A 25476-nucleotide genomic window follows, 5' to 3' on the forward strand; every position below is an offset into this window, starting at 1 on the left:
AACCTTAGATCTAAATGGTTATCCAGTAGTAAACCAATTTTATAGTTATGATTTTTTTTCATTTTATAACCTTTTTTAAATACCTGCTAATAATAATTATGTAAACAGAATACATGAATTCGATTTTTGTTCTTTTATTGTCAAACAAAATATGTACGTATGTAGTTCTCCCTAATTATAACAAAATCTGTTCTATATATTATAATTATACAAAATTATTTTAGAAAACTATATACATACTTTAATATTTGGTTTGTGTATGTAGATTTTATTAATAGTTACTACTAAATTAGTTATTTTACAGGGTGTCCCAGAACTTAACGTCAAGCCAAAACGGTTGATTGCATTGTCCTGAAACTAGAATTAAAAATTGTTTCATTATGAGCTAGAGCTTTTGTGAAATTATGACCATTCTATGGTTATTGCGGTAAATTTTTATTAATTTTGTTCATTTTAACTTTGGAACCGTAACCGCGAATATCATTTCTAGGACCAAAGCAAAAAATAATAATACAATCGCCCCAAACTTCCAAAAATTAAAACTTCTTTGTTGAACTACCAAATTTTTTTAAAATCGGTTGATTTTGAGAGTTCCTACTTTGAAGAAATGTACTAAAGTGTGTTGGCAAGTTTCATCAAAAGTTGGAACGTTCAAATATTAAATTTAAAATATTATTTTAAATATAAAATATTGAAACACTTGATATTTTTATTACTTATGTACCATTCCACCATAATTTTTTTCAAGACAGTTGAGGTTCTAAATACTTTTCACCCGTTTCGGCTTAACGTTAAGTTCTGGGACACCCTGTACAATAACTAAGTTAGTAAGTAAAATTTACATACACAAGCCAAATATTGAAGTATATGGGATTCTAAAAATAAATATTTAAAAATAAAATATAACAGTGATTTTGTTCCGGCTTGAGGTTCAATTCTGGTGCACCCTGTTTATTAGTGCTTAATTGATACACTGTGAAAGCTTCTTATTAGTGCTTTTTTTCTGTTACTAGCAACTCATACAAATATAGATCCGTATCATAACATTTCTACCTCATTTAGGAATTGGCTCCTTAAAATCACTTAGTAACTTTTCAGTTAATTCCTGAAATTTAGATCTTTTAAATCTAAAAGGATGGATTGTATTATATGTATAAATATACAGCTAGATCTATAGGATATTTGATGATTTTTTCTTGAGTTATAAATTGAATGATTCAATAAAATATAACCTATATCAATTTCTTAGTAATAAAAAAAAATATCTGAAGTTATCTTGGGCTCACTCGTGGAACTTAGTGCCCAAATCAGAGGTCATGGATTTTATCCCGCTTCGAGGAGCCTGATGTCAAGCAGTAATGACGTCGATTTTCACTTGGAAATATTTATAACAATATGTTTCTAAGTAAATGTTTATTATTGCATCACAAAAAGTCACCATTATTACAATGATTGTAATAATAATGAATAATTATCACATAGAGATGGGATATCTTTTTGAGTTGCCATCTATAAAAACCGACGTAGTATTAAATCAAATTAACCTTATTACCCACTATTAAGTTTTGATTACTGTTTAAAAGAAGTAAAACATCTAATTTCTATCTTCCATCCAATAACCTTTGAGAAGTCCGACCGAAAGTCATTTAACGTCGCTCGAAGAAAACATGATAAGTGTCATAGTCTCGTGGCTCGACATCCCCAAGTGTGTATAATATTTATTAGTGTTTGTGTATAAATTCTCTTACCCTTTATCGGGTAAGGTAACGGGGTTTTGTAACATTTACTGTTTCTCTAAGAACAGTTTTCCCACCCCTATTTGCCAACCGAACCCTATTTTCAAACGCGGTTTCTTAACGGCGCGGGATAAGATGCCGACGCACACATCGGCACGTATTTACATATAAACTGTGTTGGAGGAATGGGTGGACGAAAGGCCACTGAATTTGCTGATCGGCATAAAAAAACTAGCTGTAAGTAAAATTCTGTCTTAAGGCAATTAGGGCATCGTGCCTTAAGGCAAATTGCTGGAATTTCCCGTACCAAAAAATATTATTTTTTTAAAAACAATTAACATTTTTGAAAAAAATTTACTTCGAAAAAGTTAGATTTTTGAGAAACTATAAATTTGACAAAAAATTACTTTAAGAAAAAAATTTTTTTTGAAAACAAAATTTTTTTGAAAAGAAAAATGTTTTCTTCATTTTGACATATTTTGGAAATTCTGAACTTTTTTTCAAAGGAATCGTATTGCTTGAACTGCATAGAGACGAAATGTCAAAGCGCGCAAGTGCCGCGCCGCCGTCTAACGCATAAGCATTGGTACGGATCCCATAGAAATGTAAAAAAAAAATATACTTGTTGTTAAAATCTCTATAAAATATTTGATAATTTGATGTGCATATGTCTAATGATCATTTTTGACCGCCAAATGGCATTTCTTTTTACTTTTTTTATTACATCTCCGAAACCACTAGACCTGCCTTCATGAAAATTTGATCAATTCTTCATCTTGTCAATACAAGTAAAATGTTTTCTGAATTATTCAAATCGGACGCTCCGTTCTCTTAAAAACTGAGATACCGTTTTCGGCACTTTTTGTCCGTATCTTCGGAACGGCTAGACCTGTCTTCGCCAAAAACTAATCAGCACGTCTCCTTATTAATACGAATCGAATGTTTTTTGAATTATTCAAATCGGTTGATCCATGTTCCCGAAATCGTCGACGAAAATTTGTATCCAAACATACATACACACACGCACACACACACACACGCGCATACACACACACACATACATCTATTTTTTCTAAGATATACCAAAATGTTCATAAGGTTTTGAAACGTAAAGATATATAAACAATTTCATTTTCGATTTTTTGCGATTACTATAACTTGCTCTACAGGAAGTTAAAAATGTCGCAGTTAAATTTTATTTAAAACATATGAAAAAGATAGCTTAACAAATTTAAAAAATATTAATTAGATGCGTATGACATTGTCTTGACATTCGTTTAAAAAAAACATAAGTACGCGTTACATTTGGTTTTAAAGGCAAGTAGCATAAACTTTCCGATATGTATATATAATTAAGGTGACCATACGTCCAGGATAGGCCGGAAAAATCCTGGATTTACATCTTGTGGCCCGGGTTTTTTTAAAAACATTATTGGTTTCGGATTTAGATCTTTTGTCACGGATTGTCCTTGGTTTTCAAAAAGTATAGATTTACATTGAATTTTCATTCTAATTTGATAACTAGTGGGGCGCATGGAATCGTGCCTTAAGGCAAATTGCTGAAACTTCCGTACCAAAAATTATTATTTTTTTGAAAACGATTAGCATTGGTGTGCAAAAAATGCATTTATAGAAAATTTAGTAATTTTCAAAATTTTCCAAAAAATCAAAGTTTCAAATAATTCAAATTTTCGAAGTTTTTCATCATTTTCACAGAAAAACTAAATTTTGAAAGATTAAAAAAAAAGATTTTCAAAATTTTGAGAATATTTCGAAAATTAAATAAAATGGAATATTTTCAAAAATCTTCAAATTATCAAAATATTAAAAAAAACGTTTTTATAAATTCTAAAAAACTTTAAACTTTAAAAAAAATTCTAAATTATCAAAAAAATTCTAAATTATCAAAAAAAAACAAATTTAGTACACATAAGTTATTGTTCATAAAATATGCTCGTCGCCCAATTTAAAAAGCACTTATAAGTTTACAGTATGTAATAAATAATCTATTTGAAATTATTCAAAACTATTATTGATCATTCCTCGAAGGTTTAATTACGGTACGGAGAAGCATCGTCGACAAAAATTTGTAACCGCACACACGCATTTTTTCTGAGGTATGCCAAAATGTTCAGAAACCCTACGGAAAGTTAAAAAATTAAACTAACAGTTTTAACTGGTTTTCCTGACAAAAAATAAATGTCTCATTTGTGAAGTTAATAATAAACTAGTGGTGTATGGCATCGTGCCTTAAGGTAATTTGCTGGAACTTCCCGTACCGTAACGAAATGTTCGAGGAATATTAAATGTCTTCAAATAGATTGTTAAAATACTCTGTAACATGCTCTAATATTTATAAGAATTATATAAACTGAAATGCAAAGTTGAAATTATTTGTTTAAAGTATATTAGAACTTTAGTCAGAATTAAAAATAAAATCTGAACTATTTTTGCTATACAAAATAAAATGTTTGAAAAATAAAAATTTTATCAATTTTTTTTTCAAAAGCAATTATTTTGTTAAAACAAGCTGAAAGTTCTTTGAATCATTCAAATCGGACGCTAAGTTCTCTCAAAAACTGTCATTTTTTGTACAATTAGCTCGGTATCTCCAAAACGATTGGACCTGCCTTTGCCAATAACTAATCACCTCTTCGCCCAATCATTACAAATTGAATGTTATTTAGATCATTCAAATCGGATACTCCGTTCTCTCAAAAACTCTATTTGTATTTTCTGCACTCTTTGCTCCGTATCTGCGTAACGATTAAACCTGCCTTTGCCAAAAACTAATAAGCACATCTCCCTATCAATAGAAATCAATTGTGTTTTGAACCATTCAAATCGGTTCATTCGTACGCCCGAAAACGTGGACAAAAAAATGCGTACATACAAAACACACAAACACACACACACACACACACACACACACATTTTTTTTTTTTGAGATATGCTAAAATGTTCAGAAACCTTCAAATCGTCGAGAAAAGCAAAAAATTTAATTTTCGATTTTCGGCCCATTACTACGGGAAGTTAATAATGATATCTTATAATCTTATATAGTATTTAATAAATATTATTGGGGCCTCGTCGTGTCAAGCACGAGAGGCCCTCCAAAAATTCAGTTGATGTAAATGCTCCTCCCGGTCACCTCATCCTTTAGTCCAACTGTAACTTTTAACACAGGGAATTATATTTGGTCCGCGCGATACTTTAAAACGCGAGGTAAAGCAACGAATTGCAGAGTTGTTAATTTCTTAAGCTTGTAGAGCTGTCCAGATATCAAAAATGTGTCGATCAAAAATGATCGACTTAACAAGAAATCAATATGTTATTTTATGAGTGCTTTATAAGTATACCAAGTCGCTGTAGCATTAGAATGTAAAAAAACTATTGTCGTTATTGTATTGTAGTAATTTTGATAAGTCTCCGAAAAATAACTTTGTTTAGGGTAAGTTATAGTGATCGCAAAAGCATCGAAAATGAAAACTTTTATATATCTTTAGTTTGAAAACCTTCAGAATATTTTGGCATTTATTAGAAAAAATGGATCAATATGCGTGTCGAGTGTGCGTATGTATGTATGTAAGTATGTATGTATGTATGTGCGTATGTACGTAATATTTCGTCGACAATTCAGAGAACACAGATCGACCGATTTCAATGATTCAAAAAACATTCGATTTCTGTTGATAAAGAGATGTGCTAATTAGTTTTTGGCAAAAGCAGGCCCAGACGATTCAAAGATACGGGGCAAAAAGTGCCAAAAACAGTTTTTAATTAAACGAAGCGTCCGATTTTAATAATTCAAAAAACATTTTACTTGTATTGACGAAATAAATAACTGATTAGATGTTCGCGATGATTGGTTCAGTAGTTTCAGAAAAAAAGTGAAAAAATATGACATTTGGCGATCAAAAATGATCATTAGACATATTCACATCAAATTATTAAATATTTTATAGAGATTTTAATAATAAGTGCACATTTTGTTTACATTTCTATGGATTACGTATTAAGACTTACAATGTTTAAACGTTTAAACTGCAACGCGACGCTTACGCGCTTGGATATTTCGTCCATATTTTCTACTACTACTTTCTACTACATATTCCACTACTCCTACTTTATATGTGAAATGAATAGGTACGCATTCTTTAATACTTGTTTTATTTACATTGTAAAATAGTGCGATATTACATCTACATCTACGGTTAATATATATTTCATTATAAGAAGGGAGGGGGTTGTTTAAAATTTCCTAAGCTTGAAGGGGGTCGCTATATAAAAAGTTTCAGAAGCCCTGTTCTAGATCATACTAAAATATTACGGCCCTACAACTCGTTAAGCTTTAAAAATTCGTCAAAGTTTGCAAAAATTAGTATCCTTTTTTTGGCTTTTGTCAAAATTAGACCTTTCATCGATGTTTGCTCAAAAACGCCTGAACCGATTTCAGCAATTTAAAAACCATTTGATGTTTATCAATGAGGACTATCGCTTATCAGTTTTGTGCTACAATCAGCCGAGCCGTTTCTTTGAAATTTGAAAAAAAAGTTGAACTTTTCATTTAAGCTCATACTTTCGAATCGATTTTAAAAAATCAAAAACTGTTAGAGGGATATTAGTTGGGAATGATACTGATTAGTTTTAGTTTAAAATCTACCAAGCCAATTTCTTGTAAATCGTTGTTGAAAAAAAAATTGTGCCGTTTTTTATGAAACTTTTTTGATACTTATATATCATGCTTTATGCAACTTATTGAAATATTTCGGCCTTACGACAAGTAGTTTGATTTTAAAAACTCATCAAAGTTTGAAAAAATGAGCAGTTTTTTTGACGTTTGTTAAAATTCAAATTAGACGATTCACTTGGTATAACAATAGAGTACTTGGTCTTAATGAACTTAGTAAACTATTAAAGTCCTACGGAAACTCCTTCAGATATGAAAATTGTTGATTTTTGAAAATTTGCTTTTAGAAAATACTCAGAGTTAACGTGTTCGTTCGCTTTCAATGTGTAATAGATCCACTCGGAATACTTTTAATCACTCATAAATTAATTTAGTTTTATTGATTAAGTCAATAAAATTACACATATCGGAAAGTAACTTTCCTCAAGGCATAATTTCTAATTTTTTAAATAATTTCTTTCGAGTTGACTCAAGATGATTATCACCTCCATAGCATTGTTGTCATTATAATTATATTGGCAATGTGCCACAATAAATAATATCTACCCCTTTTTCTTTGGAAACACATCTGCAGCCCCATGTGTTCATCCCCGGGCGGTTGTAAATTTAAACAATACCCCCTAACGCATATTCTTATACGACGATTATGTTTCCAAATTTTAAATCATTTTAATTTTTTTTTATTTAACTATTATTAATATCATACAAAAATTTATTCAGTGTATTTCATTTTTTTTTTTTAACTTCATTTCTTGAATTTAATTTTGTCTTTATTCTTCTATTTTGATCGTGTATTACATGAAATTATTTTTATTTTCAGGTACTTTGGACTGACAAATATGAGAATATCCAAATAATGTACAAAATTCAGAACATTTGGTAAGTTATTTTTTTACCATTACATCTTTATTACTTTGTCTTTTATACTACTGTATAATTTTTTGTATAAAATTTGCCTCTTTAATTAAATTAACAAATTAAATTGAAAATAATATTTTCGGTTTTAGACTTTAAATTTTGACAAACATTTCAGTTTAAAACATGTTGACGGAATATCCTAATCGTTTAGCAAGAAATCTGAATGATTATATTCATAACAAAAAATTAATGTAAATCATTTAGCTTTTTTATACTATCATCACTATGAAAAAAATCTGTGTCTGGACTATCAATTACTGGTCGTAGATTTTAGATATTTTTTGTACTTAATCAACTTCCCGTAGAGTAAGTTATAGTAATCACAAAAAAGTCAATAATGAACATTTTTCTTTTACTCAACGTTTCAAAGGTTTCTGAATACTTTGCCATTACTTAGAAAAAATGGATGAATGTGTGTGTGTGTGTGTGAGAATACAAATTTTTGTCGACGATTTCGAGAACACGGATCAACCGATTTGAATAATTAAAAAAAAACTACATTTGAGGTTTACATTTCATATAAACATATTTTTATACTTCCTGGAATACCACCTGTTTTATAATGGATTAAAATTTAAAGTCTATAATCGAAAATATTATTTTTAATTTGATATTAAAATATCTTTTGTGGAGGGCATAGTCAAATGAATAAGACTGCTACATTTTTTAGTTCAGCAGCAACTACTGTGGCAGCAAATCCATACGTACATCAAAATTCTAATAATTAGGTGTAACAAAATACTCATCAAAATCTGGCAAAAAAACCAAGTTAAAGAAATGAATATATTGAAAAAAAAATTAAAAAAATATATTAAATTTAAATTTTAAATATATACCAGACAGTTTAATTTCAATATAGTTCAAAAAGTATATTTCGTATAATAATTTTTAAGCAATAAAGGAATAGTGTTAATAATTTTTACTGGAAAATATAAACGTCAATAAAAATATGTTTTTAGATGAAAGTAGTTTATTTATATATGCGATTTGAACTAGCCAATAGGGTAAAAACCTTTTAACCCTTTCCACTCGAATGCCGCCGCTCTGGTGACAAAATACGTACCTTGCAAATTATTTTTGCAACCTACCAGTGGAAATGGTTAATATTTAATTTTGATACAGAATAACTAGACTTATTTTTGTGTAAGGTTCTTGATTACTATTTTATAAGGAAAATTGCTGCTAATCCAGCACAAGTCAAACCCCAGAATTGAGTACGTCTTGTTATATTTTTTATATAGTCATTTTTTCTCGATAAATTTTCTTCTCTACAAAATTTATAAGCCTTACCTAAAGGATGAGAATCTCTGAAATATTCGGACAGAATCAAGAAGCTGCGCCTGTGCTTATATATATAATACCTATGCGTTATCATCGCCCCTTATACTTGATATTAATTATGGATCGCGATATGTTTTAGTATTTCTCCTTTCCAGTAGAAGGGTGGAAAACGTCTTCGCTAAATAACTTTGCTAAATAAGGGTTGTCCTTGTTTAGTTTCGACGAGAAATCTCTTATAAAGGGTGTAATGTTTATCTGCAGGGTGTTAATTTCCAAAGTTTATCAATGGCTCGAACGGGAAACCGGAAAAATAGAAATATGAGGCCCGTGGAAACAGATTGTCGACAAAGGGAATATGTTGATATTACAAGTTCAGATAATGTGGAGAAAATTGAGGACTATAGTTATATTTTTTATGACTGATATATATACACATATATATATATATATATATATATATACATATATGAGAAAAATCATCACAAATAGAAAGGACAACCATGACTAATTGCTAGGTAGATTGCATCACAAAAGCTTACAGAACATTTTCTTCTGATTGCTGTTCAAATAATTATAATTTATATTATAAATATACTAGTTATAAAAATATTATAATCGACAACATTATTTTCTTGGTACGATTTGAGTTAATTTTATGTTATATTACTCTCGGAGTCTACCCAGTTGGTAAATCAAGTTCAAATTTGAGTTAATTTTATGATATATTACTTTCGGAGACCACCCAGTTGGTAAATCGAGTTCTCATACTTCTGCGTCAATGCTATCATATCATATGTTTCTTCTTTACATTTCCTAGATTTTTACTCTAATGTAAGTGGTTCATTGTCTACAATCTTTTTCAGTCAGGTTCTTTTACTTCTTTTGTTTTGATGCATCCTGGGGCATCGTTCAGAAAGAACTTATTTCTTAATATGAATCTAACCTAGTTTCTTTTTCTTGTTTCATTTTTCATTCATTCATTGTTCTTCCTCATTTGTCACTTTGTCAGTGCACCACAATTTCTTTATTCGGTTTCAACACCCGAAATATCTCAAAACTTTCCTATGTTGTTCTTGTCGAACTTCTTGGTAGTCCATGTTTCTGATCCGTACAATCTATTTCGAATTCATTCAATTCATTCTATATAAATGTTCTTAATCTTTTTATTTTCATTACATATATTTTCAACATAATTTTTAATCATTTAATTTTCTTAGATGCTAACGGTAGATACTTTTCTAAAAATTTGTCAGATTGTGTTTGTGTGATAAATATCATTTGTTTATACCGAATAATTTATTTAGGCAATTTATATACCGCATACAAGTAACTTTGCTTTGATTAAAATGGAACCATACACTTTCGCGCGTCACTTGAGGATTCCTTAAACCTAATTTTCTGTTAACACCAAACGACCATTTGTACATAATATACAATGCAGAGTCGGATTTAGTAAAATAACTAAAATATATCAAAATTGATTCATAAAATATATATCGAGGAAACACAACTTACATGATTAATTTGTTTTTATTGTTATTGAATTTCACATTTTGGAACTGTAGATAATATTTAACCAATGAATGTTTTTGAAGAAAAAATATTATAAATATATTGAAAATACTAAAATATAAATATATGATATAAAATATTTGAAAATTCAACTTCTTTATCAAGCTTTATCAAAATAATAATAATAATCATGGTTTCAACATATAGTTGTTGATTACGTCACGTTTGATATAAAATGAACAAGCATTACAATTTTGATTTAGTTTTGGTTGCCAATTTTGATTGAATGTCATGAGTAAGTAGAATGTCTAACAAGTTTTCCACAAGATAAAATTGGCAAATAAAAATATAGTTTTAGTGGTCGGTCCCTACGTTTTATACGGAACTATATTTTACTTTTTTTATTGTAAACTGAAACTTTTTTGGAAATAGTACTTCGTTCAACATTAGATTAATTTAAATTTAATTTATTCGGTATTTTAAATTATTTATTAGTTTAATTTCTATGTCGATGAATAGATTAATTAATTAGACATGCGTCTATATGAGTGACGGATAGAATTTAGGTATTTTATATTAAAATGTCTTCAATGCTAATTACAAGAACAAACAGACAAAAAGCTTTAGTCGATCAATATAAATAATAAATTGGTAATAAATAAGTAATAAATTATATAAGGAAATAATTATTATATTTTTTAGGTTAAATTAATTTCGGCTCTGGTCAAAATTCGGAGTCCCCAAAACGGGCGCTCAGTCACATTGGCAATATGTAAAAGCTTAAGACTTTTGCCGACAACAATAATACATAAAGCCAGTATCGCACCTAATAAAAATCGTCGTAAATTTAACACATTTCTTCAAGAACACGACATGCTAAGAGCCTTTGTATTTGCAGGTACATCAGGAAATATCTAAAGAGAGAGCTGGAAATAACATTTAAATTAATGGAAATTTGCAGTTCTAAATTTATATTTACCATAATAATCGAACTTTACTATCTTTTAATATGATAATAAAATTAATTATGCATAATTATTTATTATTTGTAGCTATTTGAATCAAGGTTTTAATAATTGAGATAAAACCTCTTTTATTTGTGAACTCTTTGTGATCTTATCTTGCAGAAATGATCAGAAAATCTATTTTTTCTTGCAATCATATTTAGATCAATATTTTCAAGTAAAAACTTAAATCAGTACTCAGATCTGATCTGAACATTTGAGGTGTTATTTAGGAACACGGAACCCCATGGTTGCAAGGCCAAAGCTCTTACTACTCTGTCACGAACAAGCCCATGCTTCCTGTGTATCATAATTTTGAGTATATCGGTACTTACATAAAAATTCAGAATTAATTATTTAATCCACACAAATTTTAAGTTTATTGACGTTATTTCCATTATATATATTATATTCCAATATATTGATATTTTTTATTGAAAGCATAAATTTACTGGATTACAAAAAATATTATGATAAGTCATATAAACCTATAGGCAGTATAACAGACCAATGTTATGGCAAGACCATGTTACGCTCCAACTTCCATACTTTATGCTGCTAAATCATACTCATGTATTTGCTGTGCATTCAGGCATATTACACATAAACTGCAACGTCACTCGTATGTTACGATGCTGGGTCAAAAAGACACTGTTATCTAAGATTATTTTTTTGATATTTGTGAGGTTAGATTTTTCATCTGACAACCTGAAAAAACGCCTGACTGCACAGCTACCACATGGCTTTTGACAATATTTAGATCGATTTAGTATGGAGAGTTCTACATAACATAGTCTTGCCATAACATTTGTCAGTTGTGCGGCAGTATCGGTCTATTAGAGTCTATTAGACTTAGCAATGGTTAAATAATCTTGTAAAAATGGTTAAACAAACTTATAGTAGAAAGAAAACGGATGATTTGCTATTAGTAGAAACCCCTAATAGATAATCTTCTAGGAGTATAATATATAACAGAAAAAGCAATATAATAATAATAAAAAGAAAACAAATATGAAAATAACTAGAAAGGGTAATTTGAGTTTTAGTCTGATGAGCTTTTTAGATTTTAGATTTTAGGATGATTTGCTATTAGTAGAAACCCCTAATAGATAATCTTCTAGGAGTATAATATATAACAGAAAAAGCAATATAATAATAATAAAAAGAAAACAAATATGAAAATAACTAGAAAGGGTAATTTGAGTTTTAGTCTGATGAGCTGGTTTTTCGAGTACCGCAAAACCAGCAACTATCTAAATTCCTTGGATGGACGTCGATTCTATTTTGGTGATTGGAAAAACAGTCACAAATATATGCATTACTAATTTATGACATTGCAAGTATTAAGAAAATAAAGACTCATTTTAAAAGTAAATGCCAAGAAATAACAATACAAAAAACTTACAAAATTGAAGGAGCACTTAAAAGATTCGCCTAATGAGAATGAAGATATAATGAAATCACTACAGCTATCAGATTATACAACTTCAGAAACAGGTGGATTTATTTGGAAAGATTTTGGATGCCCATCAAACTGCAGTTAAGCTAAACTAGAAATTATTTAAACTCAACAACAGGGTTGCAAAATTAGAAGAACAACAAGGAAATTTACAGTTACATCTTGTGGATTACGAGGTTCCTGGCACAGAAATGAACATCAAACTAGTAGAAATAAAATCTTTATGCCAGACAAAAATAAATTCAATAGCACTACTAGAATCTCAAAAATTCGATTTAGCTTGCCAACAAATATCTTCATCGGAAGATAAACTACCATTAGATCAAAGAATGAAATATCTTGAGTCATCTGAAATTTGAATGTGTATCAATTTCCTTGCTAGCTCTCTAGTTACTTCCAGCAAATGTATATTTGCGAGGGTATAAGGAAGGTATTAAAGTAATCATAACTTTTGGGAGAACTAAAACACGGCGGTGGCGCGTATCTTAATATGCGCTAACTGTTAAGATGGCTCGCATTGTCTTACTTGAGATATGTTCGTCGACGTTTCTTGATTTTAGGGGATGTGCTTTCTGGTTACGTGCAAATTTGTACTTTGTGGTTTGCACGTGTTGGAATTAGGTAGATACGTTCCGAGAATGGGGAATTCTGGACATTTGACTGATGATTAGGTACAATGAAATAGCTTATAACCAGTTGTTGTATCACAAATATTTCGGTTTTCCTAATTTATCGATGCAAATTAGCAGTATTTGTAGAGAATGTTCAATTAGCCCGAATATTATTTTACCCAGGAGATATATATCTTACAAAGTTATCCACATTTTCAATAAGTTGCACAGAATAGTTTACTTCTTATAAAAACACACCTCTATTCGAAAAAGTACACTAATTTAGTGAACTATATTTGATTATATTGTGTTTATTTAATTTGCATAACTTTATCAAAAATAACTATTTTATATAATAGGGAGACTGAGTACGGTTGTGCCAGGGTATGTCACCATAACAGTTAAACTACTGAATATGAGATAGGGTCCAAAGGAAGAAAGATAAAATATGTTTATTTGAACAAGTTTATATTATTGCATTGAGTCAGCGTTCAAAATTATCACGATCTTAGACCTATTGCGTTTGAAGAGTCAAAAGGAAGTTTTTTTGTACGATTTTTTTATAGTAATCTATATAAAACTCTTTGTCTGTTAATTTGCTGTAAGTTGAAGATTAGTAGTTAATTACCAGTAATTATTTTTGTTTTATGTGCCATGTATTTCTGGTCCTTTTTTGGCGAAAATTAAACAGATTATGAAAAATTTAACTTAACTAAGACAAAATGCAACAGAGAAAGGGAAAGAAAAATTCAGTACAAGATAACAACAGATTGTTTCTGTAATTTTTTTTAAAGAAGTTTTGTTGTATATTGTTCTATTATATTGATATGCTTTGTTTAAATGATTATAGTGTGTTTTGTTACATATATCTTTTTTTATTTGCATAGTTTTATTGTCAATCAAAATAATATAATTTTTTTAAGACAATATGCTGTTGGTGTTAATGCATTTAAGAGATTATCTCCTATGAGATATCTGTCTTTTTTTTATTTTTTACATATATCTGATAAAAAAAGTCGTTATAAATCTTTCTGGTGTTCATAGTTATTGTTGTTTAAGACATTTTTATGTCTGTCACAATCGTCCTGGGGATGTTGTCGTTGTGCCACTCGCTCTTTTCTAGTATGATTAGATTTTATTACTAAAATATCATATTTAGGGACAGTATTTCAGTATTTCCACGTACAAGAATTTTCGAATTACTATTCAATTTACTCTTCCCAAATCTAAGTGGTAAATTATTGCTGATCCAAAAAAAGTGGCTCAACCGTACCCAGTCTTTCCTACCCCATTGTTAAAATGCCTCTGAATATAGGACTACTTATATAAATAATCAAGCTTAATATGGAAATAGATTTCATGATCTACATCAACGTCTTTGAATATTAGAAAGTAACAAAAAAACTAGTGGTGTATGCATCGTGCCTTAAGACAAATCGCTGGAACTTCCCGGACCGTAACGAAATGTTCGAGGGATAAATGTTTTCAAATAGATCATAATAAATACTATAACATTGTTCAATATTTATAAGAATTATATAAACTGAATTGCAAATTTTAAAAAATTATTTATTTAGAGTATATAATTGAGCTTTAGAACTTTAGCCAGAATTAAAAATAAAATCTGAATTATTTTCGTTATAAAAAAAATTTAATGATTTTTTTCCAAAAGCAATTGTTTTCTCAACACAAGCAGAAAGTTTTTAAAATCATTCAAATCTGATGCTTAGTTCTCTCAAAAACTGACATTTTTTGCACACTTAGCTCGGTATTTACAAAACGGCTAGACCTGCCTTTGCCAAAAACTAATCACCACTTTTTCCCATTATTAGAAATTGAATGTTTTTTGGATCATTCAAATCGGATGCTTCGTTCTCTCAAAAACTCAATTTTTATTTTCGGCACTCTTTGCTCTGTTTCTCCGTAACGGCTGGACCTGCCTTTGCCAAAAACTAATCAGCACATCTCCCTATCAATAGGAATCGAATGTTTTTTGAACCATTCAAACCGGTTGATCCGTGCGCCCGGAAACTTGGACGAAAAAATGCGGACACACTAAACACACACACACATTCATTTTCGCTGGGGTATGCCAAAATGTTCAGAAACCTTCGAAACGTGAAGATATGCGAACTAATTTATTTTCGATTATCGGCCGATTACTATAACTTACCCTACGAAAAGTTAATAATATATACAAAATATCCAATACCTAAATTATAGATTTTATCAACGCGCTTTTACTCATTTATTGGACATGTTTGTGTTGATTGGTTTCCCTCATTGGTACTCCAATGCCCTAACCACTATTACCTAACCGTACGTGAATTTTTGCCGTAAAGTCATTAGAAATAAAATATTTCCATTATCACCGCTCGTAACATGTGATGCGTAAAAAATAATTAACCTATCTCCATACGTTATCTGCCTTTATCAAACATCAGAGGACATTTTTCTTCTGGCTAATGCGCATCCATTAATTAGAATGATCATGCCAGATTTTCAAATTAATATGAAAAAACTAATCGTATAAAAAGCGGGCGCGTTCGTAATGGGTAAGTGGGTAAGTAGACATTTAGGAAGAAGTGGAATTCTAATTTTCTGTTGAATCGCCATCAAAATGGGCGTCGCGTGATTTGAATTAGGAGCGTCATTTGAATATATTATTATTATGTATTATTGTTAGAATTTTTCACCTTCATACTGGTGATTCACGAGAATTTTTTGGTTTTTAGAGCACGACACATCACTTGCAATTTAAGCATAGTAATATTCAGGTAGTTCATGTAAGGTAGAGCGGGACATAAAAGTCCACCACCGACATCTCAAAAGTAAGTAAAGTTATAAATTTTCTAACAACAATATTTGAAAGTAGAGTATAACCAGCCGTCACCTTGATTCATACCACGTCGCTAACAGGAGTTAAACGGTATTGTTTGAGAATTCAAAACAACGATATTTTCTTTCATTGTTATTTTTTTGGTTGTGAGCACTGTTGTTTAGTTCACAAGACTTTAATATAAGTTTTTGGTATACGTTTATTTAATTGTTTTATAAGATGTATTATCTTAAGTTATATTAAACAGTTTTTCTATCTATACTCGATAAAAGCTTACGTGTGGGTGGTATAAAATGTACCAACTGTACCTTTATCCTGGCAAAAGTGTAAACAATAAAAAATAGTACATAAAAAAGTAAATTCAGTTAAAGAAAGCAAATTTTTGAAAAACAGCAAAAAACTACTATGATGAATGAATTAGCTGGGAGTTTAACTGAGTGTAGTCAGATAGTTGTTCGTTTGATACGTTTTTATTTATTTTAATTTAATTGGTTTGGTTTTCACAATATAATTGCTCAAAGTCAAATTGGACCTTTGCGTTCCGTCCTACCCTACATCATATTTTTTTTCTATATATCGGATAATATATTTTATCAAAATTTTCGAAAATAGTTTTTTTTTAATATTGCAACAAAAAAATTTCTACATGTTCAATAAATAAGGAATTTATATTTTTATGTGCGTGAGTGTGTACGCGTGCAAAATTTCATAAAAAAATGTAAAGCCTAAATTGTGTATTACAAAATTATTCGGAAAAAAATGTTTGAATGTTTTTCGTATTTTTTTCTATGAGGCACCGGTGGCCCACGCCGAAGTTTTGAATTTCATAATACTACTTACATTTTACGTAGTTTTTCATTTTACATAAAGGAATAGACTCATTACAGTAAATAAATTACTTTATTTAAATTAATTACAGTAAATTGCTAAGCGATATTGAAGCTTAACACTAAAACTATGTAATGCAATTGACAATAATGTAGTAACTAATGATTACTGTTGATGTTCCAATAAAATACATTTTTCGGGCTCAAAATCAATAAAATGAAATATGTTAAACTAGTTAATTTAATTTATACAATCACATATATTATAAGCATGTTCAAAAAACAACTGTTGAAAATCTTATTATTTTTTAATAAAAGCAAAAATTTTATTTTTCAAATAAAAGTTGAACAATTTACCTAAATAGCTAAATCTCAATTCTTATTGGTTAAGTTGATCATGTACACGTATGGGGAAGTAAATGCAACTTAACGCAAAATGGTAATTACAATTAAAGTAATTTTTTTTATCAAACTTTCGAAAGAATAACTTCCTAGCTAGTAGCCATATTGGAATCGTCAAATAACAAAAAATAATTATAATAAAAATAATTAAACTAATTGATATTGTTAATAAATACACTTCTGCTTGTTTATTGTTTGTAATTAAACGACTTTCCTAAAGCCCTTAATATTTTAGGATCTACAGGAACTCGTCATACACATAAAAATAGCGAATACAAAATTTCAACAATTAATTGCAAAGAAACGTCCAGGCCGATCTTTGCCAAAAAGTAATCAGTATCAATTACCAACCGGAAAACAAAAAATGCAGTTTTCTGCAAATTAAAAAAAACGTATTGGATGGTTGTCCCGCGAAACTAATGTAATTGAGGCTTGATTTAATATCATTGAATGGCTGTTTAATTTTTGAAATTCGCGCAGTTATTTTTACCAACACATATAAGGTTGTCAAATATCTCCCTTCCGCCTTTTTGTATTATAAATCAAGAGCAAAAAAGCGAAAGGGAGATATTTGACAACCTAATATATAAGAGGCACAACTAGTGTGAAATTTTCAAAAAATCGAATTTTTAATTTTTCCATATTTCGATAGGTTATACCTTTAAAAATAACATACCAAAATTTTAAGTCGATATCTTAAATAGTTTTTGAGTTACAGCCATTTAAAAAGTATATAGTATAACGATCATTTTATCTTTAAACGCGTTTTTCTCGAAGCAGCATTTTCCGAATTTGCTGCAGCGATTACTCAAAAACAAATAATCCGTTCACTATCAAAATTTTTTTTACATGTTCTATATATAGTTTTCCGTAAAATGAACTATCGATTTTGTGATCGGAGCAAAAATCGAATTTTGGCAGTCCAAAAACGACTAAAATTTTGGGTAAAATTCGACTTTTTTTTTAAAACGCCGGCATTTTGTCAATTTTTGATTATTTTTTTATCGTAGTTCAATTTACAGACAATATTATCTAGTTTAATAAGAATTTTTAATTTTTAAATTTGATCCACGTAGAAGGCCGGAATCCCTGCAGCAGTGAAGGGCCTTTTCTGCGCGCCGTTGGAGATCGACGATAACTTAAAAAATATTTAATTTTTTTCTTCAAAAATTTTACTATGTATTCTTAAAACATGTGTAAATATATTCTTAAAATTTTGAAATGATTGATAAAGTATTTTTATTTAATATAAATTCCCAACAATCACCTTTTTTAGGCGGTTACACTAGTTGTGCCCCGAAGAATAAACTAAGTTAGCAAGGTTTCAAACCTACGAGTGTTCCATCTATCGGCATTCCGCCGCACTTCCTTCGCGCGCTTTGTTTTGATTCTTGCACTCGCCATGCAAACGCCAGACAAAAGTTAGGTTATGTTTTGAGCAAAGAAGTTTTCACCGGTGAATAACAACGTTTTTTATTATTATCAAGCAAAAGACAATATGATTAAAAATAGGGTAACTGACTGTTTGGGGCTGAGTGAGAAAGAGATTTTCAAAGTTATTGAGAAGTGTCTTCCGGAAAATGTGACCGATCCTCAGAATATAATAGAGTGTATGGATGACACACTATTTGTGTGGAATTCGAAAGACTCTTGTGTCCTTTCATTGAATATTCAAGCGGCTACCCTGGATGACGGCAAAGATGTCAAACATCAGGTAAAGTTATGATAATTCTTGTATTTTAATATAAATATGCCTTCAACAGGTGTGACAGACTTCTCTGCGTTTACTTAGCTGTATTTCTCATATTTATCTTTATATATGTTGAAAAATGGTGCTTATACTCTTATACTACACAATTTTGCACAATACAAATATTGTCAGGTATATTTACAAGTAATCGATAGGTTCTAAAGCTCACAATAGTATTCTCGGGTAATGTGCCCGTCAATGCAACCCGATTATAAACTTATGGTATCTTTATGATTACCACTTGCATTGTAATACAATCTTACTTTCCACAACTGTATACGATACAGATATTGTCACATATGTTTACAGATAATCGATAAGTAGTGAAGCTTACAAAAGTATTCTTGCACAATGTGTCTATGAATCTAACCCGATTATAAGTTTATGGTACATTTATTATTACCACTTGCAATGTTTAAGATACAGATATTGTTAGGTATGTTTACAAGTAAGCCATAGCTTCTAAAGCTCACAATAGTGTGGGCAATGTGTCTGTGAATGCAACCGATTATAAACTTCTGGTATCTTTATGATTACAACTTGCATTTTAATGTAATCTCACTCTCCACAACTGTACACAGATATTGTCAGCTATATTTACAGGTAATCGATAAGTACTGAAGCTCACAATATTATTCAAACGCTTTGTGTATATAAATACTACCCTACTTCTGGTATCTTTATGATTACCACTTGCATTGTAATGCAATCTTACTAACCACTACAGTACACGATACAGATATTGTCAGGTATATTTACAGGTATTTGCAAAGTATTGAAGCTTGCAATAGTATTGTAACGCAGTGTGTTTATAAAGCCAACCCCATTGTAAACTTCTGGTATCTTTATGATTACCACTTGCATTGTAATGCAATCTTACTCTCCACTACTTTACACAATACAGATATATATATATTCATAATTAACTTTTACAATAGTAAAAATATTTTTTTGTTTAATGTCACTATAATTTAATTATCAGTCACTCATAATACAATTCTAAATAATCAGATTTTATAATAGTATTCTAAATAATCAGTAAGGCATAATATGGCATTAATTAAAGTTATAAAATTAACATCATATCAATAAAATTAATATATAATATCAATATAAGCTCTGCAAGGTTATATAAATAATCGTAATGGGAACTGATTTTTTGATTACGATTCAAATATTTATGAACAATTTTATATACAAGGGTCTTAAATATATATATATATATATATATATATATATATAATTTATGATAGAGTAACTATTTAAATATGGATATTTTAATCATAATTGAATTTGCTCATTTAAACAGTCACTCTTTAAAATATATCAGAAAATTTATGTATCTACAAAGATATCACATTAGTTCTTGTAGAATATTCGATTAAAACCATATCATGGTATTCCAAAAGGTACAATATTGTCAGGTATATTTAGCAAATCCCTCCCGATTATAAACATCTGGTATTACCACTTGCATTGTAATGCAATCTTACTCTCCACAACTGTATACGATATAGACATTGTCAGGTAATCGATAAGTAATAAAGCTCACAATAGTATTGTAACACAGTGTGTATATAAATCCACTTGATTATAAACTTCTGGTATCTCTATAATTACCACTTGCAATATAATGCAATCTTATTCTCCACAACTGTATACGATACAGATATTGTCACATATGTTTGCAGATAATCAATAAGTAGTGAAGCTTACAAAAGTATTCTTGCGCAATGTGACTATGAATCCAAACCGGTTACAAACTTCTGGTATCTTTATGATTACCACTTGGGTTGTAACGCAATTTTAATTTCCACTACTGTACACGATACAGATATTTTTAGGTATATTTACTGGTAATCGATAAGTACTAAAGCTCACAATGGTATTGTAACACAGTGTGTCCTGCTTATACTCTATATCCAACCCGATTATAAGCTTTTGCTATCTTTATGATTACCACTTTATGACTGACTGAAAAATGCTAAATATTATTGGCTCAATGAATAAAATGCATTGAATTCTAGCTGGATAGTTGTTTCTATTTAATGAATGGGTCTGTATTTATGCTTGGAAGAGATCCATTATATACTTAGTATAATTATAAAATACATACATGCATATAAAATTGCAAAATATGTACTTCATGCAATTTATTTGCTTATTTTCAAGATCAGACTTAGAAGTATAGAAGGAACTAATTGTAAGCACTAGGATTATTATATACCAAATTAGGAGAACAAAATGAATTACTTATTTAGGATAAATTGATGCTCTAAATTTGGGGTCATTATCATCTAGTCATACTCATGTAGACAGTATTATATATTATAAAGACTAAATGATAAATAAATTTATTTATTTATTTATTTATCATCTAGTCTTTATTATAAAATACTGTCTTACATGTGCAGTATTGTACCTGCTATTTACTTTTATGATTATTAAAATATATTGTTACCGTGTTCGTTATTTTAAAAAAATTTGCTGTTGGCTTTGAGTAATTCAAATGGGTAATTTTGTGATGGTTATTTTCTGATATTTTTAATTGTTGGATCTACAGATTTGAAATTATCAGCAGTACATTATGTTGGAAAATATATTAAGATAGAACGACCTAAGATCTTTATTTGTAGATGATGAATAGGCAGATATATCGATATGTTATGTTGGACGATATATTAAGAGCTATATATAAATTGGTGATCGATCCTTTAAATTTGGGGTCATTATCATCTAGTCCTTAAAATATATTTTTTTCTTACCTATGCAATATTCTCCCTATCTACTTTTATGAGCAATATTGTTATGATGTTTGTTTACTCCAAAATATAATTTAGGAATTTTGAGTTTGCTCTTGGCTTTGAGTATTTTTTGAAGTTTTATTTTGGAAATATGTAATGGCTATTTTCTAATATTTTTTTAGTTAGGAATCAACAGATTTGAAACCATCAGCAGTACATATTAAAATGTGACTAGCTAAATTTCAAAATTCTTATACATGATATAAGATTCTGTAACGGTTGTCTGAAAGTTTTATTTCGAAAATATATAAGAGTACTTTTGAAATGCTACTATACGTAGAGTATGAATAGGCAGGTATATCGATATATAATGTTGGACGATATGTTAAGAGCTTATTTTTCCTACATATGTACACACATATATACATATAAATTGTAAGATTTTTCAGATTGTGAAATGTTTTCAGACATCCATTCACAATATTAAAATGAATTTAATGAAGAAGGATGTTTTCATTAGAATAGCATAAGATTCGAGTTTTGATTTAATCCATCTTCAGTGCATACAAATAATTCAACAAAATGCAGAAAATTAGAAGCACTAATTAATATTTATATATGAATAGTTATAAACCAAATTTTACTTTAATATTAAAATAAATAAAAATGGCTTTTAGAGCTACAGTTTTTGTGATCATATGTAACTTTTCAATTGTTTTGATAATTTTCATTAAATGTATTGGAAATTTTCAAAGTGATGTAAAAAAAAATTGTACCACTTTAGAAGTCTTGTTTATTTCATTCACTACATTTTAATATTGAAATAAAATTTTGGTTTCTAACTATGTGTATATATTAATATTATAGTGTATATATTAATTAATATAATAGTATAAACAGCATATTGGTCTTCAAATTTGTTTATTCACCATATGTAAAATTTTAACATCTAACTTGGTCTATCGATGAGACATCAGTTTATGTTTACGATGTGGCTTTATGACCTCTTTCGACTAAGTATTGATATGTTAGCATTCGATATACAATAAACAATTTGTTGTATTGATACTTAAGCCTTATTGACTTCTATCTCCAATGAGTTTGATATATTTAAATTTAATTTTACATACATTTACAAAGAAACATAATAATTTTATATACACATCTAATAAGTCCTTTACCCTCTTTATTTATTTTGCAGCAGATGATCCAAAGTTTCCTGTCTTTCTAGTTCTACTCCTTGCCAGGCATGGTATTCAACTTTCAATCTATCCAGCTCCATAGCTTTTTCAAGAATCTGACTTTGCAACTGCTGTTGTTCATTTTCCCTTTGTTTTGACATTGATTGCAAAAGATTTCTGGCCCCAATTGCTTTCATTTTTTCTTTTTCGACGGCTTCTGCTAAAGTCTCTATGGTGCTCACGAAGTCATTTGCTATGTTGTAGAAAGAAGATATTTTTTCAACGTAGATCTGGCATTCATCACTAAGGTCGTTGGTTTGATTTGCTATTTGGGGTTCTAGGACTCTTAATGTGTTCACTTCATCGAAGTAGATGCCCATTTTGGATAGTTCAGACATGATGAGGCTGGTGAAATAATTGTGAAATATTAAGTAAAAAAATATTTATGAAAACATTCAATTCAATTCTTTGTGAAATATTCTCATGGCATTACTTACCTGTTGAGTTATCCTTTTTTATGTTGGCTTCTACTTTTTTTTGCGTTCCGTAGAGAAATTTATTATAATTTTGTTTGTTTTTAAGACATTTATTTTAATAATTTTATATTCAAGTGTAGTGTTTGACACATGTATATTTATCTATTCATGTTGTAAGAGGTTTTTGTTTTGGTCAATATAGTTACCATAGCAACGATTCTCATTCTCATTTCTGATAGATGGAACATATGGTTAATTTTTTTTTTAAGTTTTTTATCATATCATTTTTGTATTATTAGTAAAAAATACTTCATTAATTTTAATCTTCCGACTTTTCAAGTCATTCTGAACCGTTTGCCACCAAAATTAGAAAACGTAGGTGCATTGAGTAGAGGTGTGTGTGTGTACGAGTGTGTGTGCATGCGAACCAAATTTGACTTTTTTATATTTTTTTTAATGTTTTTATTATTAATAGAAAATTATTTATTAATATTATTATTTATGCAATATATTTAATACATTTTATTCGATTAAAATTTAATGTTTTTTTAACATCCCTGAGAAGTTTGTTTTCGCCAGGAAATCCGATTTGCTAATTTTGTTTTTTTTTTGACGTTTCAAGTCATTCTGAATCGTGTGACTCCAAATACTTTTAATAACGTTAATACAATATATTTAATACATTTTAATCAATTTCTTTTTAAATACAGAATTAGTTTGTTTTTGCCAGAAAATCCGATTTGCTAACTTTGTTTTTTCGACATTCCATGTCATTCTGAATAGTTTGACACCAAATACTTTAATAAGATTAAACAATAAAATATATTTAATACAATTCAATCAATTTCTTTTTAAATACAGAAGAAGTGTGTATTTGCCAGATAATCCGATTTGCTAGTTATGTGCTATCTCGATGTTTCAAGTCATTCTGAGTCGTTTGACACCATATACTTTATTGATATTAATACATTTTATTCAATTAAAATTTATTCTAGTTTTTAGCATACCGTAGAAGTTTGTTTTTGCCAGAAAATCTGATTTGCTAATTTAATTTTTTCGACATTCCATGTCATTCTGAGTCGTTTGACACCAAATACTTTATTGATATTAATACAATATATATAATATATTTTATTCAATTAAAATTTGAAGTTTTTTTTAATACCGCAGAAGTTTGTTTTCGCCAGATAATCCGATTTGCTAGTTTTGTGTTATCTCGATTTTTCAAGTCATTCTAAATGGTTTGACACAAAATACTTTATTGATGTTGATATTATATATTTATTACATTTTATTCAATTGATTTTTTTTAAATGCCGAAGAAGTTGGTTTCTGCCAGAAAATCCAATTTGCTAATTTTATGTTTTCTCGACGTTTTATATAATTATGTGTCGTTTGACACGAAAATTTGTGAAAAGTATGTGCGTGGTTTACATACAAACCAAAATTTGACCCTTCGTCGACGTTTTTTCCAAAACTACTATCCAAGGTTAACTTTGCGCGACGATTGGCTGAGCCGTTTCTTCAGAGTTACAAGAAAAATTGTTTTTTTACGGGTCTTTTCTTTGTATTTTTTTTTGCGATTTTAATGAATATATGCGTAATGATAGTTAGTGGTCTACTCTGAACAAACATTCCTTAGAATATTATAGGCCTACGAAAAGTTGTGAAAGTTTTATCGTCATAATTTTGAAATCTCAATACCTAAGTCGATTACAACTGTCAATAATTATTAATAACATCATTAATAATTGTGATGATTTTATGCTTTACAAATGTTTCTTTTTCTTCAAAATTTTTACTTTTCTGTTTCATATATTTTTGTTACATATATTTTGTTTTTTCAAAGGATCGGAATGATTTTGTCGAGGTGTTGTCGAGAATTTCAAAAAGCAATATTTTATCAGAAGCACATTCAGATGTGCAAAATGCGAAAACAATAAATTTTTATGTCGAAAAAATATTCCTTTCGAAATCGTATATCATTGTGAGGTGATATGTGTTTCGCACCCCACGTTTTAAAAAGTGCTTAGTTTTGGGGAAGAG

General features: G+C 29.2%; 2 protein-coding genes across 2 annotated transcripts in view; one reads left to right on the forward strand and one right to left on the reverse strand.

The window, feature by feature from the left end:
- The first annotated feature begins 18711 nt into the window (after positions 1-18711).
- LOC113377526 (nuclear pore complex protein Nup88-like) overlaps positions 18712-25476 on the forward strand; it is a 276647-nt gene continuing 269882 nt past the window's right edge. Inside the window, exon 1 of the mRNA XM_026617875.1 lies at positions 18712-18993. Coding sequence (XP_026473660.1) covers positions 18778-18993 — 216 coding nt within the window. The 5' untranslated portion in view covers positions 18712-18777. The remainder of the gene's footprint in view (positions 18994-25476) is intronic.
- Positions 22883-23595, reverse strand: LOC113377528 (intraflagellar transport protein 20 homolog). Its single transcript, XM_026617879.1, has 2 exons — positions 23452-23595; positions 22883-23359 (listed from the first exon to the last, which is right to left on the reverse strand). Exon 2 carries the CDS (start codon positions 23350-23352, stop codon positions 22960-22962), a length of 393 nt encoding a protein of 130 aa, XP_026473664.1. The 5' UTR covers positions 23353-23359; positions 23452-23595; the 3' UTR covers positions 22883-22959.

This window comes from Ctenocephalides felis, unplaced genomic scaffold, assembly GCF_003426905.1.
Source record: "Ctenocephalides felis isolate EL2017-DRISC unplaced genomic scaffold, ASM342690v1 CF-g0.4_SCAFFOLD_01886, whole genome shotgun sequence".
Classification (NCBI taxonomy): domain Eukaryota; kingdom Metazoa; phylum Arthropoda; class Insecta; order Siphonaptera; family Pulicidae; genus Ctenocephalides; species Ctenocephalides felis.

Excerpts from the sequence above, each read along its gene's own strand:
- LOC113377528 (XM_026617879.1), bottom strand. The coding sequence starts at position 23,352 with ATGTCTGAACTATCCAAAATGGGCATCTACTTCGATGAAGTGAACACA.